This window comes from Falco punctatus (assembly GCF_963210335.1).
Source record: "Falco punctatus genome assembly, chromosome: 6".
Taxonomy (NCBI): Eukaryota; Metazoa; Chordata; class Aves; order Falconiformes; family Falconidae; genus Falco; species Falco punctatus.
In genome coordinates this window covers 85,522,644-85,537,894 of record NC_137585.1, presented here as the reverse complement: position 1 = coordinate 85,537,894, position 15,251 = coordinate 85,522,644, and the positions used below count along the sequence as shown (strand labels likewise).

At 38.1% G+C, this 15,251-nt stretch overlaps 1 protein-coding gene across 6 annotated transcripts in view; it reads left to right on the top strand.

The window, feature by feature from the left end:
- Positions 1-15,251, top strand: part of PANX2 (pannexin 2) — a 44,401-nt gene that overhangs the window by 7,794 nt on the left and 21,356 nt on the right. The window contains exons 2-3 of one of the 6 annotated variants that reach the window (XR_013929197.1): positions 3,913-4,045; positions 4,477-4,578. Coding sequence is in view for 5 of the 6 variants with exons in the window: in XM_080393992.1 (XP_080250118.1) it covers positions 11,889-13,778 (1,890 nt within the window). In the remaining variant the exon portion in view is untranslated. Of the gene's footprint in view, positions 1-3,912; positions 4,046-4,476; positions 4,579-11,869; positions 15,241-15,251 lie in introns of those variants that run through there. The other 5 variants (XM_080393994.1, XM_080393991.1, XM_080393993.1 and 2 more) reach the window with 5 other exon arrangements.

Here is a 15,251-nt window from a genome sequence, read left to right as displayed (position 1 = left end):
ATGATGTGCTGCTTTGTTTGTTTGTATTGTTTTATGTTTTCAGTAAGTGGTTTAAATATTCCAGTTCGGTGTTGTGCTGTGTTAAGAAACAAAACTATCAGTAATGTCTGTGGGAGTTCTCTGTGTAAGGGACCAGAGTGGTGGGCCCCAAAGGAGAATACATTGCTGTTTCTGTTATGTGTTATCTTCACCATACTGAAATATTTCGGTTTCCAAACTACAAAAGTTTTAGAACTGATGTGGTCAATTACAGGGATTGCCAAGTCATATCCCTCTTGTGTAGTGCCTTGTGCTTTCTATTCACAGTGAATTATTCTTGCCATTTTGCAATCATGTTTGCTTTTCCCTCAAAAGCTGTTAAATACCAATACTTTAATAAAGTAAAGCAAAACAATCATCCAGTTGACTTCTGTACTTTAATCAAAAGCCAAGCTTTGGCATTGATTTTCTTGCTAGGTATATAAAACAGTGCCTACAAAATACCAAAAAGTTGCTCATAAATACTGTATTTCTATGTCTCTTAGCAGTTACGTAGCTCAGCCCTCTACCACCCTTCTCCTAGAAAATTCTCATGAGGAAGTAATGGAAGGAGACAGTAAGTTAAATGACTGAAGGGTCAGTTCAAGTTTTTCTGTTTTATTTTCTGATTTGTAATCATTTGCATAAGCAATGCTTATTTCACAGTGTAATACTGTATATGAGTGAGTTTAATGTCTTTTTACGCATTTCACCCTACAGTATATTTGAAATAGTATATGTTGAGGATTTCTGTATTATGAGATGGAGTTTTACTTTGTATTTGTGTTGCAAGTTGAGGGCAAGATATTTACATATGCTGTACTTATGTGACTTATCTGATAGATGGTTTTTGATCTTGTTTTCCACTTCAACTGCACTTAAAGCCACATACAGTAAAAAAGTGAAGATGACATTTTTTGAGGATTATTTTTTGTGCGAAGAGTACAGGGCCAGATTGTTTTATGTACATGATGACACCAGTGCAGAAATTGGTTCTGAGGTGGCATTAGCAGTGAAAAGAGAATTTTCTAAGAAGTGTCTCAGTACCACTTGTGTTTAAGTGCTTTCTAATCACATATTTTTAAAAAGAACTGTAATAGTACAAGCAGCCACAGGCTGGCTGCAGTTAAGCTGCTGGCTGTTTGCACTGCTGATGGAATTTTTCCCAAAGGGTAAGGGCAGTTCACACACAAACGTGAGCTGTGCACAAGATATGCGAGCTGGCTTTCTATGAGTTTTGATCATTTAAAGATTTGCAGTTACACAGCTGAATGTTAAATAGAAAGGTATTCTTGAGGAAATGCTTGAGCCTCACACATGTAATCATTCCACTGTAGTTCCTAGTGGCTACAGATATTTTTCTGTCATGAATTCCATTTCTCAAACTTAATTGACATGTATACATAATCTTTTTTTCGTATGCACTTTAATGACCCTGTTTGCACTATTAACCCCTTTATCTTCTCAAGTGTCATGTACGTGAAGGGGTCCAAAATGTGGATGAGCTTTAACTTAGTACATGCTTTCAGATAACTTCAACAATTTGAACAGATGGTCCGAAATATTTTTGTGTAAGAGGTACTTAATTAGTTTTCACCTTTGTCAAGAAAAAATCTTGTGAATACATAAGAATAAGGTAGAGACTCTTTTTCAAAGCTACCCTGAAGTATTTGAGGGGATTTTTTTGTCCCTAAATGAGATAGAAATTATGCGTCCATGATCAAGAAGGAATCTCAGCTTGTATTGTTTCTTAGAGCTGTACAACTCTTCAAGAAGAATCTGCATCATTACTGAGTTCCTTGGGTTCTGTCAGTGTTAAAAATGACTGCAGTGGGCATCTTCAGTAGGTATACACATTTAGTTACAAAAGCTAAATAATTTTTCAGTAGACTGGCATGATTCTTGTGGAGGTTTTATTCTAAGAAAAACACTGAAATCATTGCAGATATTTACATCATCAGAGATTTTGTCCCAGGTATGTATTATACTCTTCCATTTGAACTGGGAAATACAGCAGTTCATTATGATAGCGAGTTTTGGGGATTTGTTTGCTTTTCTTTACTGGCACCATGCCTGTCGTGCAGATTCTAAGGAGCAATGATGCAGCCAGGTGCAGAGACATGTGGTGTGGGTTTTGCATCTTAGAGCTCAGTGACTATTTCTGGAGCATTTTAGTTAAATGCTGAAGTAAGTATTTCAGCATTTTGAGTTTGAGGTACCTTCTGTTCTGTGCCATCCATGACCTTTCAGGAGGGCAGAAGACCTCCACACTGGAACTGGCAGAGCCCCTGGGAGCCTTGGGACGCTGATTTTCCTGGCTCTGTTGTGACAGATCAAAATGGTTCTGTTACTTTAAAAACCCAATTTCTTTGAACATGGAGGAACCAGTTCTACAAAAAGCAGTAGACCGGCCATCTCTGCCTCCTAAACACTATGTTATTATAATAACATTATTACATAATGAGCAAACTATTGGCATTTTTTTTTTCCTTTTCAATGACATTTTTGGGGTGCTGTGTTTATGCCAAGAGGTACTTAATACAGGCAATCTTTTTCATTTCTAGTCATTAAATAACAATAATGCAATGGAACAAACCTACTGTTCCATATTGCTTCCTGTATTTGTATTTTGTACTTGACTCATGACTTAAGAAGCCACCCTTGTATATGTATCATCAGTTTCACTGGATTTTCATAATTCATTTTACTTTGGCATTTGTATGTTTTCGCGGTTCACTTTAGGTGTTACTCTAGTCCACATTATCATACTGTCTGGGTGCTTTTGTAATTGCTTTGGGGATCCATCTCCAGAGGGGATTTTTTTGAATTGCCAAAAAATATTTTTTCTTCTTTGGAAAACATTAAAACACTTGTTTTCACACATTACTTCTCCTGTGCAGAAGATCTGTACATCATCAAATTCCACTCACCTCCTCATGTAAGCGCTAAATTTAGAAGTAAATATTATTCAGATCTCTTTTGTAGGACTGTGTGCATGGCTGAATTTCATTAATTATATTTTGATGAATGCATTCTTTTAAATTCAGATCTAACCTTCCCTTAAATCTTAACATAATACAAAGCAACATTATAATACAGAAACACACCTCTATGTACAATTACTGGCATCATCATTTCCTTCTTAGGTTATTTTCTGTGTTCTCACAGAGCTCTCCTGAGCACAGGAAGAAATGCTCCTAGTGATGTTCAACAGTACAGTCATTGTAAATAAGCTCTCTTTCCAATGATGTTACCATCATACTGCATGGCCATCACATGGCAGATGGTAGCTCATTATTGAGGAAACATTCCTCTAGAGTAGCAACCTAAGGGATTTCATTTAGGTGTTTCTGCACCTTCTGCATAACAGTTGCCATTTCTGAAATAACCTTCTCCAACAGACTTCAACATATCAACCAAGTAGGAGTAGGTATCTTTATCTCCTGAATAACCTGGGCAGGTGTTACAAGTCTTTCAGCCTCAAATTGCTGGTAAGTGAACTTCAGCATGCCAGCTAATTTTAGAAGAGCTGATGTTAATTACATCCAAGGAATAAAGTTCTGTAAATGTATATATATACACTATATATATATACACTAGGAAAGTGCATTACTAATTTATTGATTCTGCAGATCCAAAATATATGCAGTTCAAGCAGCAGTCCTGCAAGGAAAAAAACATAAATTGTAAATATGGGGACACCTGCTGCTGCCCTTACATTGCAGTTACCCCTGTGGGTAACCCGTTACCTATCAGTCATTGAAACTGCTTATCTACATCTCAGCCATTACGACTAATCCTTGTAGAGTATAGGCCAGTAAAATTTACTAGCAGCAGTGGTTTCCTATCTCATTTCTTTAGGGACTTTCTTTTCAAGATTTTTTTCTTAAACAGGACAAGTGGTTTCAGAGAGTGGGCAAAAAAGGCTATACCTTACCTTGTTAATCATGGAGAAGTTTGTACCTTAGGACGACTTCCTGGGCATGGAACCTATATTCAGATTTGGAAAGAATATTCCCTAAGAAAGGTAAAGGTATTGTCTTTTTGTTTTGATAAAAGTAATAATTATTAATAATTAGCTTGCTAAGTTAAGGCTTAGTTTGTTGAATGTTTTCTTTTCTTATTCATATGACTTGGTGAGTTAAATAGGACTGTATGACTACAGTTGATACACAAAAGTAATTTCCAGAATCCATCCTCATGCTGTACTGATTTCTAACCTTTAAATAAAGTAGTTGAAATAAACCACTTAAATTAAGAGAGTTTTTCCTTTGGCTGTGAATTAATTTGGGTATTAGCCAGTATTTGTTGAAATCACATTCAAAGTAGAGAGTTACATAGTCCTTGCGGACTGTGTGACTGAGATGGAAAACCTGTATACTGCTTAGATAATGTTATACTTCCTTAGACTACATGTTCAACCTCAGTAACATGAATGTTTTTTGTTCTTTTTTCCAGAGAGAAGAGGATCCAGGACATTTCTTCTTTTCCATTTAAACGTTTCTGAAAAACTACTAAATAAATTATTTCTGTTTCTCAAAATAAACAGTTTGCTACCTGCTTTCTTGTGCAATGCTTTTAGTACCCAAGATGAATGAGGCATGTATGTCTGATTGCTTACACATATGTGACACAATGTAAGGAGAGCAGTATGGTAAGGACTACCCTTGCCAAGTACTGGCATTTATTGCTGAATTTAGGGAGTTTCTCATTTATCTTGGCTGTTAGAAACTTGTGTTCTGGCATCTGATGGGCAGGGAGAATCAAAGATTCTACCTAAACACTGAATTTCTTCTTAGAGTCAAATGGAGAGGACTGTACAATGAGTGCATCAGAGAACTTGACTGGAATGCCAGCTTTTCTTCATAGGCAGGTTGGGCACCAGCACAAGGATGATTTAGCAATCCTCTTCAAGAGGGCAGAAAGCCAATTGCTAGGAAGCACTAGGCCCAGGGTGAGTCTGTTATATAATTACCTCAGTAAATATATTTATCAATATACTCTACCTGATACTTAACTGGGGTCTCCAGCATGAGAGCACTTGTCCAGGAGCTGGGAAATCCAGCCTGTTCAGCGGCACCTAGGCACCACTCCTGCTGCCTATACACCGTGGTGGTCAGACTGAATGTTTACTCCTAGATCTTCGAATAATTTTTTGCACAAGAGAAGAGGCATACTTACTTTCGTCTTGGTGTAGCAAGCAGAAGAATTTTCATCTTTTTTTCGTTTTTTAATTGTATTTTCTGAAAACTGGGTTCCTTTTTTTCTGTCTGTTGTAAGAAAATTGTGCTATTCCTTCTGCATTACTGAATTACAGCACTAGAATGCTGAAATCATGCAGTTCAATTGGAAGATTAATGAGGTGTGATTTCTTTTTCCAGAGTAAATTCTAAAAGCTGGAGGTCACAAGAGGCATACACAATTTATTATTATGGTTTATACTGTGCTTTAGGTGAATATACTTTATTTCACTGGGAATGTGGTAGGTGTGAAAGGTCATTTGCCCTTTTATATACGGGTATATACTGTTTATTACTAGTATTTTCCTTTCTTACTTTCTAATGTCTACCCAAAGCATTGTAAGGTGTTGTCATTATTTCTTTAAATAACTTTTTATCGTAATAATATTTTAGAAGCTTGAAATTGACCCCCCCTACAGCATCAGTTCTTCAAAGAGAGATGCAATTGCCAAATTCTATGCACTGTGAGTAATCCCATTGGCTTCAAAGGAACTGTCCAGTGCATGAAGTCACTTACATCTTTTTAGGAGCAGATCGAATTTTTTAGTGTTGAATATTAAGAGATTGGCATTGTTATTTTTATTCTGAAGGGGCAAGGGAATGTTTGTGTTAGATGCAATTCACTCGCTTTCCCGGGAAGACTTGTAAAAACTTAGTTTTGCAGAGGTAATGGAGAACGATACATATTTACAGCTTCACCATGTTTTCTTGACAGTGTCGTTTCTGTTTCCTGTACACCAGCTCATATTTTTTTGCAAGGTTTTATTTTTTATAGATAGGAAAACAGACATCCACACACATGCATGCACACACATACCCCAAAGAGCATCTTTGGTGAACTGTGCTGTTGATCTATTCCTTTGATTGAGATGCAATACTGAGGCTCACTTGTATTTCAATGATAGCCTTCTAGCCATATTTTACTTAATGTGTTCCTAGTGCAACTGGCCATTGCATTCATTTTTTTAAATGGCTATTTCCCAAATGTGAAAAAAATCACTCCTGTGTGAATCAGCCATTCTTGCTAGATGTGACCTAAAGAAAAAAATGTTCACCTTGAAGACAATCAAGCATTGGAGCAAGTTGCACAGGCAGCTTGTATAGTCTCCATCTTTGGAGGTTTTCAGACTGACAAAACCCTAATCAAACTGGTCTGAACTCAGTCTTGGCCCTGCTTTGAGTGGGATGTGGCACTCGGTAACTTCTAAGGTTGCTTCTGGCGTTTCCATCATTCTGCATAGGGGTATAACTTCCGGGAGTGGTCTAAAAAAGCAGTTAGCAGATTTTCCCATTGGTAACTCCATTTCCAGATCCAGAGATTGATTTTTGCAGTGGGAAGTTTCACAGGGGTTCCAACCCCGAACCTCAGCACCCCAGCCCCTTGATAGAGGAATTTCAGAACTTACAATACTGTATTTCCTGGTTGAAATTAAGCAGGAGATTTATTTATCTAACATATTTTCATGTCTAGCACTTGCAGCCTGACAAACGATGTTTAATTCAGGGCCTCTTGAAGAGAGCAGCTGAATGTATACTGAAGTATATGGAGGTTGGGAAACCACTGAAGGGAGGTGGCTGACCTTGGACTGGGAACAGTAGGAGTGGGAGTCTGTGCCTGCAGGAAGCCCACAAGCATTTCTCAGAGCCTTTACTAACAGGCAGCAGACTCGGCATCTCCTAGCTTCCATACTTCATTCCTTCTTTCCATATTGTCTTTTCTAACGAGTTGTTTGATCACAGCCCCTTCCTTCCTCCATCTCCCTATCTTGCCTATCTTCTCACGACCATGCACTCTGTTTCATTCCCATAAACTATGCCTTTTATACCACATGACTTCCTGCAATTCATTTTTCTCCACTGAAGCAGTACTTAAGCTGATGAGATGAGATGATACAGAATGGAGCATGTGAAAAACCTTAGCTGCCAAGGGATTTTAAATTTTTCAAGTGGCATACCACAATCAATTGTATTACACAACTGACTCAGTAATCCTGTCTTGATTATTTTATCTTGTTTGTATGTCCAGAAAATTCAGTGAGATGTCTCTCATAGCTTATCCACAAGAATAATTTTGTGGACTTCTAGAAGCTACTTACATTCATAGTGAGCGTTATAAAATGGATTTATATACAACTGTTGAAAACATCTGATGTAGTGCTCCTGTGATCATTAATATTATTGAAACAAGGGAAGCTAACCTTCTTAGTATGCATCTTTATACTCGTCAGTGTAAGATAAAGTATAATATACTATATAATATGTTAACATCAAGGACTTTTTTTCTGATGTAGTAATTATTTCTGCACAGCATGAGCACAGGGTTATTTAGCCTCTTAAAAAATTATTTAAAAGGAACATTTCCTGGGAATGACAGTGACTGTAGGAAAGTATTACTGAAGACAGGATTTGTTCTTAGGTATTCCAAGTGATGTTTTTTTGAAACTGTGTTGAACTTTGTATTCTGGCATGTGTAGGTGAATCTAAGGGCAGACCTTCAGACTTTGAACTTACTGAGATTTTATTCTGAGCATCAGAACTAAAAAATCTTGCAGCAAGCCATCCCATTTAATGCAGAAAAGTTGAGTTTAGTATTCCAGCCACCAATAAAAATGGCAGCTTAGTTACCGTACTTTTTTTCTGTCTTTGCTACAGATGCACACGTGTACAAATCACAGATACATGTCTACCCTGAACTGCCTTTTCAGTGTTTGGAACTGGAAAAAAAATTATTTTGGAGATGTTGACCTTGCTGTCAGGGTTGTTTTGGAGGTTTTTTTTGTAGGAATTTCTGTCTCTTTGGCTCACAAGAATGTAGCTATCAAGGAGAGTGGAGGGATAAATTGCATTTATGGGCTTAAGCCTAGACAACATTGAGAAGATGACCAATCCACTCAGCCAAAATAATGTCCCCTAAGCTTTTCCAAAAATGTTCTTTACAGCATCTTACTCTATTGTCTTTTCCTAGATAATTGACCAGTTACTCCTTATGCAATTAAACTGTGGAGTCTTGGGGGAAAAGCTGCATTTCATGGTGGCTGGAGTGGTTATATGAAAAAGAAACTTATTAAACTGCTAGAGCATTTTCAGGGTGAAATAAGAATATCGGTAGAAACTTTCTATATTTATGAATATAAAGCTAAAAGCAAATACATTTTTTTATATTACATGATCCCATGTCAGAACCATGATTTTAACACTGTTACAGCCTGTTTCTTTAATGCTACTTGCCTATCAGGGGAACATTGTAAAATAATAAAACAGGCCTGCTGTGCCTTCTTGAAACTGCGTTAAGTAGGGCCCTCACAGCTAAAGTGAGCTATGTGTGTGAGAACAACTCATTACTCCCCTGTCCTCATCAGATCTGCGTGTTGAGATCCAGCTATATGTTACTGCCATCTTTCATAACAAGCAAGATTAGTTATTGACCTAATGCTTTTCTTTTTCATTTATTCCTGATGGACAGAGATTGCAGTAGAGGAGAAGCAGGTCCATATCCTACCATGATGGGGTCAAACACCTTCATGGTGTTAAATGCCAGGTTAAATGCTGCCATCCCCTAAGAAGCAGCATTCACAGATGCTAGTTCAAGCCTAGTGGCATCTTGCTTGGCAGCCTTTTGTCAATGAAGAGAGACAGGCTCCTCCAGGCAACAGCTAAATTAGTCTTTTGCTTTGAAACATTATCTGAAAGGGTATTCCTCTCTTCTTCATTGTCTGGATTAAATGAATGAGCTTCCTAAGCTGATGTTATGCTCTGTGAGTCAAGTCCTATGCTGAGAAGGTTAAGCTAAGTTCCGTTGTGGAATAACCACCAAAATTAGTGGCATTCACTGATGGTGAGTATGGCTCAAATATTAGAAAACGCCATTCAAATAAAATTGCATTGAAACTCACTTGCCCCCACTTGAATCAGTTATCAGAAGTCCCACTGACTTGTCTGAGAATTGGGCTTCATCTGAAGGGTCTTGGGATTTATATGGCATATAATGAAAATCATGTCAATTTAACAAATGTGCAAAGAAAATACTGAACTAGCGTCGACAAGTAACAAAACATTGAATAAGAACAGGACACCATGCTCAGCTATCCCAATAAGTGAGAGATCTCTCACAACTTATCAGGCAACCAGGAAAAGCAAAAAAAATCCTGTAAAATTACATTTGCTTTCTCTACTGGTCTGGGCAGCCCCATTTTTAAAGTAGCCTCTAATGAAGTTGCTCAGTCCAAACCGGAGTTGTGAGGCTCTTCAGACTGGAAGCAGTGGCAGTGGATAGAGGGCAGAGTTAGTCTCTAACTGATCTATCCAACGTAAATGTAAATACATTTTTGTATTTTTCCTTTTTGAATGTATAAGATAAATATATATTTGATTGTTGTTGTATGTATGCCATTTTGGGAGAAGTCATCTTAACTTTCAGGTATCAGTGAAGAGAACTACTTGCAGTTTATTTGGTAGTAGCAACTGATATACGAATCCAAAAATAATCCTGATGGATGATTTATATGAATGCTTGTTACTGTCTTCCCAAGTATTCATGGTGTTGAGACCTAGGGGAAATGAACCCATGTCTGTCACAGGAAACTAGGTTTCATATTAGCAGGTTCTACTGAGCTTAGGGACACCCAATTAAAAATATTTCTGCTTATGAGAAACACACCACGCTTCTTTGCCTTTTTTCCCCCATGGGAACGTTTTCACATTGGAATCTATTTTGTCTCCTGGGAAATCATAGAGTAACTCTCTCATAGGAGGAGCTGAAATTTTTTGTATGCATCCCTTCATGCGTAGGGTTGGGAGGACATACATGTAATTACCAAAACCAGGAGAGTCAGTGGGCATTTTTCTTGTAGCACATGGCTGTAAATACACAAAAATAGTCTAAATGGGAAGCTGTGCAACATTACAGTGCTTTAGGCTCTCCTCTGAGGTTGAAGTTAGATCATTTAAAAATAGTCTTCAAAGAATTTAAAGAATTTAAAGGTCTTTAAAGAATTTGCAAGGCTTACTCACTTCACATGCTGTCTTAGGTAGCATCATCTATTCTGTCAATTTGGTTTAAATTGGTTGTATTTTTAGAAAAGAATCCTCACTGAATCAATTAAAAAAAATATTTTTTTGTGCAGTTATCAGTATGTAGCTCTCTGTAGGTCACAGAAGAAGTTTAAACCCCAACATTTTACCAAAGAAGTAGTAAATGCTTTTGGTTTGTTGGCATATGAGAAACAGTTGCTTAAGTAAGGAGTCCTCTGTTAAGTCAAAAGGATTAGGGTTTTCGTCTACCTATTTATTTTTAATATTTTATTATTATCAAACACTATATTTTAGTATTTCTTTTATTGATTTATATTATTAAGAGAACAGTACCACCACTGTCTTCCAGTGAGCTGTTCTCAATCTGAATTGTAGACTGCATTCAGAAATGGAGCAAGCTGGGTGTTCTTGAGCAATTCTCAATTCAAGAGAACATGCCTTCCTTCTTCCTGTGGGTCTAATATTAGAAAGTTTTTAAAAGGTACACCAGAACACTGTAAAATATATTCTCTTTGTTCTACCTGCCAAAATATGAAGATATGGTCTTCTTCTTTGAAGAGGGTGTTTTGATAATGGTCATTATTCTTTGGGCAATTAATACTGTTCTAGCTTTCACAAGTTTTTCTATCTTATTTTTATGTATTGCTAGAAAAATGTAATTGTGTAAGAACATAATTTATCTACTGGGTCGAGACTAAAGTCCTTTTAGCCCAGCACTCTGTCTCTGATGATGGCAAAAAGCAAATGCTTAGGAAGGAGTGTTAAAATAGACAAGCATATGGTGTTAATTCCTTTGATAAACCCTTCCACCCTCCAGCAGCCTGTGACTTAAACGTGTCCTGAGAGAAAAATTACATCACTGTGTATTTAATAATCCTTGCTATACTTTTTCTTCCATTACTTTGTCTGATTGCTTTCTTGATCCACAGTATTTGTTTCTTCCATAATACTGTATGAAGCAAGTTCCAGCATTTAATTGCACATTGTATAAAAAACAATGTTACAATTTCAAATGTAGAATTAAATTTTCATAGTGATAAGTACAGTTAACACACGAGATTCTGTCCTGGTTAGTCACACTTTAATTCAAGAGTGTTAGCTGGGAGGGATGCAGTTGACTAAATGCTTGTAAGTCTTTTAAGTTTCAATTTTTTCTACCATATCCAATGAGTAGACTTTGTTAATAAGGATTAAAAACATTGCCTTCAGCTACATCTAACTTTTTTTTTTCTATTTAGAATATTTAGCTGGGGTGAACCTTAAATTTCACCTAAATGAGCCTTTCAGCGTTTGCACATAACATCCTCAGCTGCTGTATAGTAGTTATCAGGTCTTTTAGCTTTACAGAGTTTAGGTCACAGTTGTTTAGGATATTGTTCTCAGGGAGGTAATTAAACCAAAATATGTATTTCTCACTGAAATTTCTAGCTCAGGTTCATTCTAAAACTTACAGGTAAATAGTGTTGCTTGGGGGCTTGTGAAGATGGGTGCAGGCTGAGCTGCCTAATAGACATGGAGGGCTTAATGGTCATGTAAAGATACAGTAAAAATTGATATAATTTGAAATGTTTATTTTCCAGAGCTCCTTTTGTAGGTTAAATGCACAGCAGTGACTTTTCTCTCTGTTATACAGAGGAGCCAATATACTGTTACACACCACACAACTTCACCCGCGATCAAGCCTTGTATGCCAGAGGATATTGTTGGACAGAATTAAAAGATGCCTTGCCAGGAGTTGATGCCAGCCACTGGCCCTCCTTGTTTGAGCATAAGTTCCTACCTTATGCACTGCTGGCTTTTGCTGGGATAATGTACATTCCAGCTCTGGGCTGGGAATTTCTGGCCTCCACCCGACTGACTTCAGAGCTTAATTTTTTGCTTCAGGAGATCGATAACTGCTACCACCGTGCAGCTGAAGGGCGGGCACCAAAAATAGAGAAACAGATTCAGTCCAAAGGCCCAGGGATCACTGAGAGAGAGAAGAGAGAAATCATTGAGAATGCAGAGAAGGAAAAAAGCCCTGAACAGAACTTGTTTGAGAAATACCTGGAAAGAAGAGGACGAAGTAACTTTTTAGCTAAGCTTTATCTTGCGAGACATTTGTTCATCATCTTTTTAAGCATCATACCAATCACATACTTATCCACCTACTATGCTACACAGAAGCAAAATGAATTTACATGTGCACTAGGAGAGCCTCCAGACAAAACAAGCAGCTCCAAATTGCACATTAGAGTGAACTGTAAACTGCCATCTGTCCAGCTCCAGCGGATTATTGCTGGTGTAGATATTGTTCTCCTCTGTTTCATGAACTTGATAATCCTCATCAACTTAATTCACCTCTTCATATTTCGCAAGTCTAACTTCATATTTGATAAACTGAACAAAGTTGGAATAAAGACAAAGAAACAGTGGCAGAAGTCCCAGTTTTGTGATATCAATATTTTGGCCATGTTTTGTAATGAAAATCGGGACCACATAAAATCACTGAACCGTCTGGATTTTATTACAAATGAAAGCGATCTGATGTATGACAATGTGGTACGCCAGCTGCTTGCAGCGTTGGCCCAGTCCAACCATGATGCCACTCCAACCATGCGTGATTCAGGGATCCAAACAATAGACCCTAGCGTTGATCCAGCAGACATTGATGCTAATGAGCAGCTCATCATTAAGAGACCAAGGAAGAAAATGAAATGGATCCCAACTACCAATCCCCTTCCTCAGCCATTCAAGGAACAGTTAGCCATTATGAAGGTTGAGAACCATAAACCTGAAAAACCGAAGCCTGTGCGGAGAAAAACAGCGACAGACAGCCTTATAGCTCCTTTGTTGGAGTCTGCTGCAAAAACCTCACAGCAATCGTCTGCTCATAAAACTGAGCCAAATGCCATCCCAAGCACAAGCAGTGAAAAAAAACACACGCGACACTTTTCCTTGGATGTTCATCCATATATACTTAGTAGCAAAAAAACCAAGCCAGAGATTCAAGCCATCCCCTCGATGCCTACATCAAAAAGCCAAGAGGGTGGATTTTTAAACCAGGAAGAGAATGTCGTAGTACACGTTACCTCCTCTCTCAAAGGTACAGTATGCCGTAATGCCCATACCACCTCCACAGACCATAATTTGCATAGCGAACTTCGGGAACTCAAAGCTTATCTGAACTGTTTGACCTACCTTGCTAGATTTTGGGATAGCAATAATCTTAGGTCTTGCAAGCCTCAGAAATGGAGGTTCTCTCTCTTTAACAGCTATATGGAGGATAAGGATAGAGAACAGGTAGAGCTGTGCAAAACAGCACGCGAGGCTGTAGGTGCAGGTAATTTTTCAAGTGTAACCAGATTTTCACAATTGCGAATATGGTCATGCCTTGCCAAGGAAATGAGGAGAGTTTGGCCTCCATGGTACCTTTCCTGCTACACAGCACCTGGCATGTTTCAGACCTGCCTTATTTTCAAGTCATATGGGAACTGCCATGGTAGATGACCAGTAACAGCCACCTAGCAGTGTGTGAGAAACTGTGCTAATGGCAGTTAAAGCTGCCTGTAGAAAAAATTCTCTTTAACTACCAGTTCTTAGGAGTTGGCATGTGTTTGCCACCTAGGAAATTACAACTCAGACTACTGGTATTGCTCTTCACGCACACAAGAGATGTTTTGAATTGCCCTTTGTCTCATGTGGACCAGAGGATGGATGGTCTGAAGTGTGGATGCTGGTCAGGGATTCAGGAATTCTGACATTCCCTTCCCATGTAGCCTCACAGGAGATGCTCTTTCTGTGCCTCAGTTGCCTGTGTGTGTCTTGGAAATTCTGTCCCTTTCTTACCTCAAAGGAGTGTTTCAATTATATCAATAATTGTTATATGCTAGAGTGATGAGGAAAGCCATGTGAGCATTAAGAAAAGTGATAGAACAGTAGATAAACTGATAGACAGATATCTTCTTGTTTATTTTTGTAAGCTACTAACATAAGAAAGAAGCACTATGCAGTTGAAGTTGCAGAAAGATTTGTATGTACTTAAAGCAATGGCTCTCATCTCATTACAAGCTAAGACCTCCCTCTGGGCTTCGACAGACTGACAGCTACCGTCACCCCACTGCCCAGCAAAGAAGTGATTTGAGGTATAAAAGTTTCTGTCACTTCCAAATCCCTATGCTCCTTAGAGCCCTCCAACTCCCCAATGTGCATGTGAGCTATTCTACACATTCCTTATCCAGTCACCTGCTCTGATTTCAACTCCTCAAAACTACTGGGGTTTTCTGGTCTCAATTACCTTCATCTAAATTAGTGCTTGAATATTTTAAGGGCAAAAAATAATTACTGTAGTTTTGGGGCTCTGTTACTCCCCATTCCCATTTAAAATTTTCAGCTTTGCTTTTGAGTTAGACCTACATTGCAGTCCATCAGGTAAGGAAGACTTACAATTTCTGGAAAGAGACATCAGTTAATGTCAAATTGCTGAGTTCTTTCTAAAGACGAGTGGCTTACAATGTGTAACCACTAGTTTTTCCCATTGAAAATATCAGTGCTTTTTGTATTCCATCCGGTGGATTTCAACAATCATAACGTTTGTCAAAACATTCAATCATAACATTTGAAAAACACCTGCCAGGCTGTAGAGGAGAATAAAAGATACTTTTCAGTTGTTTTTTGTTCATTTTACGAAAACACCATTCATGTAAGGAAGCATGAGCATGCTAACAAAGAGCAAGATTTACAAAACCCATCTGTTGTTTGTCCTGTTTCCCTGACCTCACAACCCTGTTGTTTTGAAACAGTCCTGTTGGATTTCTCAAAGGGTCCCAAGACAATTCGTTTTTGTGTCCACTCCTGCTCCCACTGAAATCAGTGGCAAAACTGCCAATGCCTTTTATTGGTCCAGAACATTCCTCTCTGATGGACTGGAAAGGTGAAAGACTACCTGTCTTTTAACTGGCTGGTTTTGGTTTTTTTTTCTTT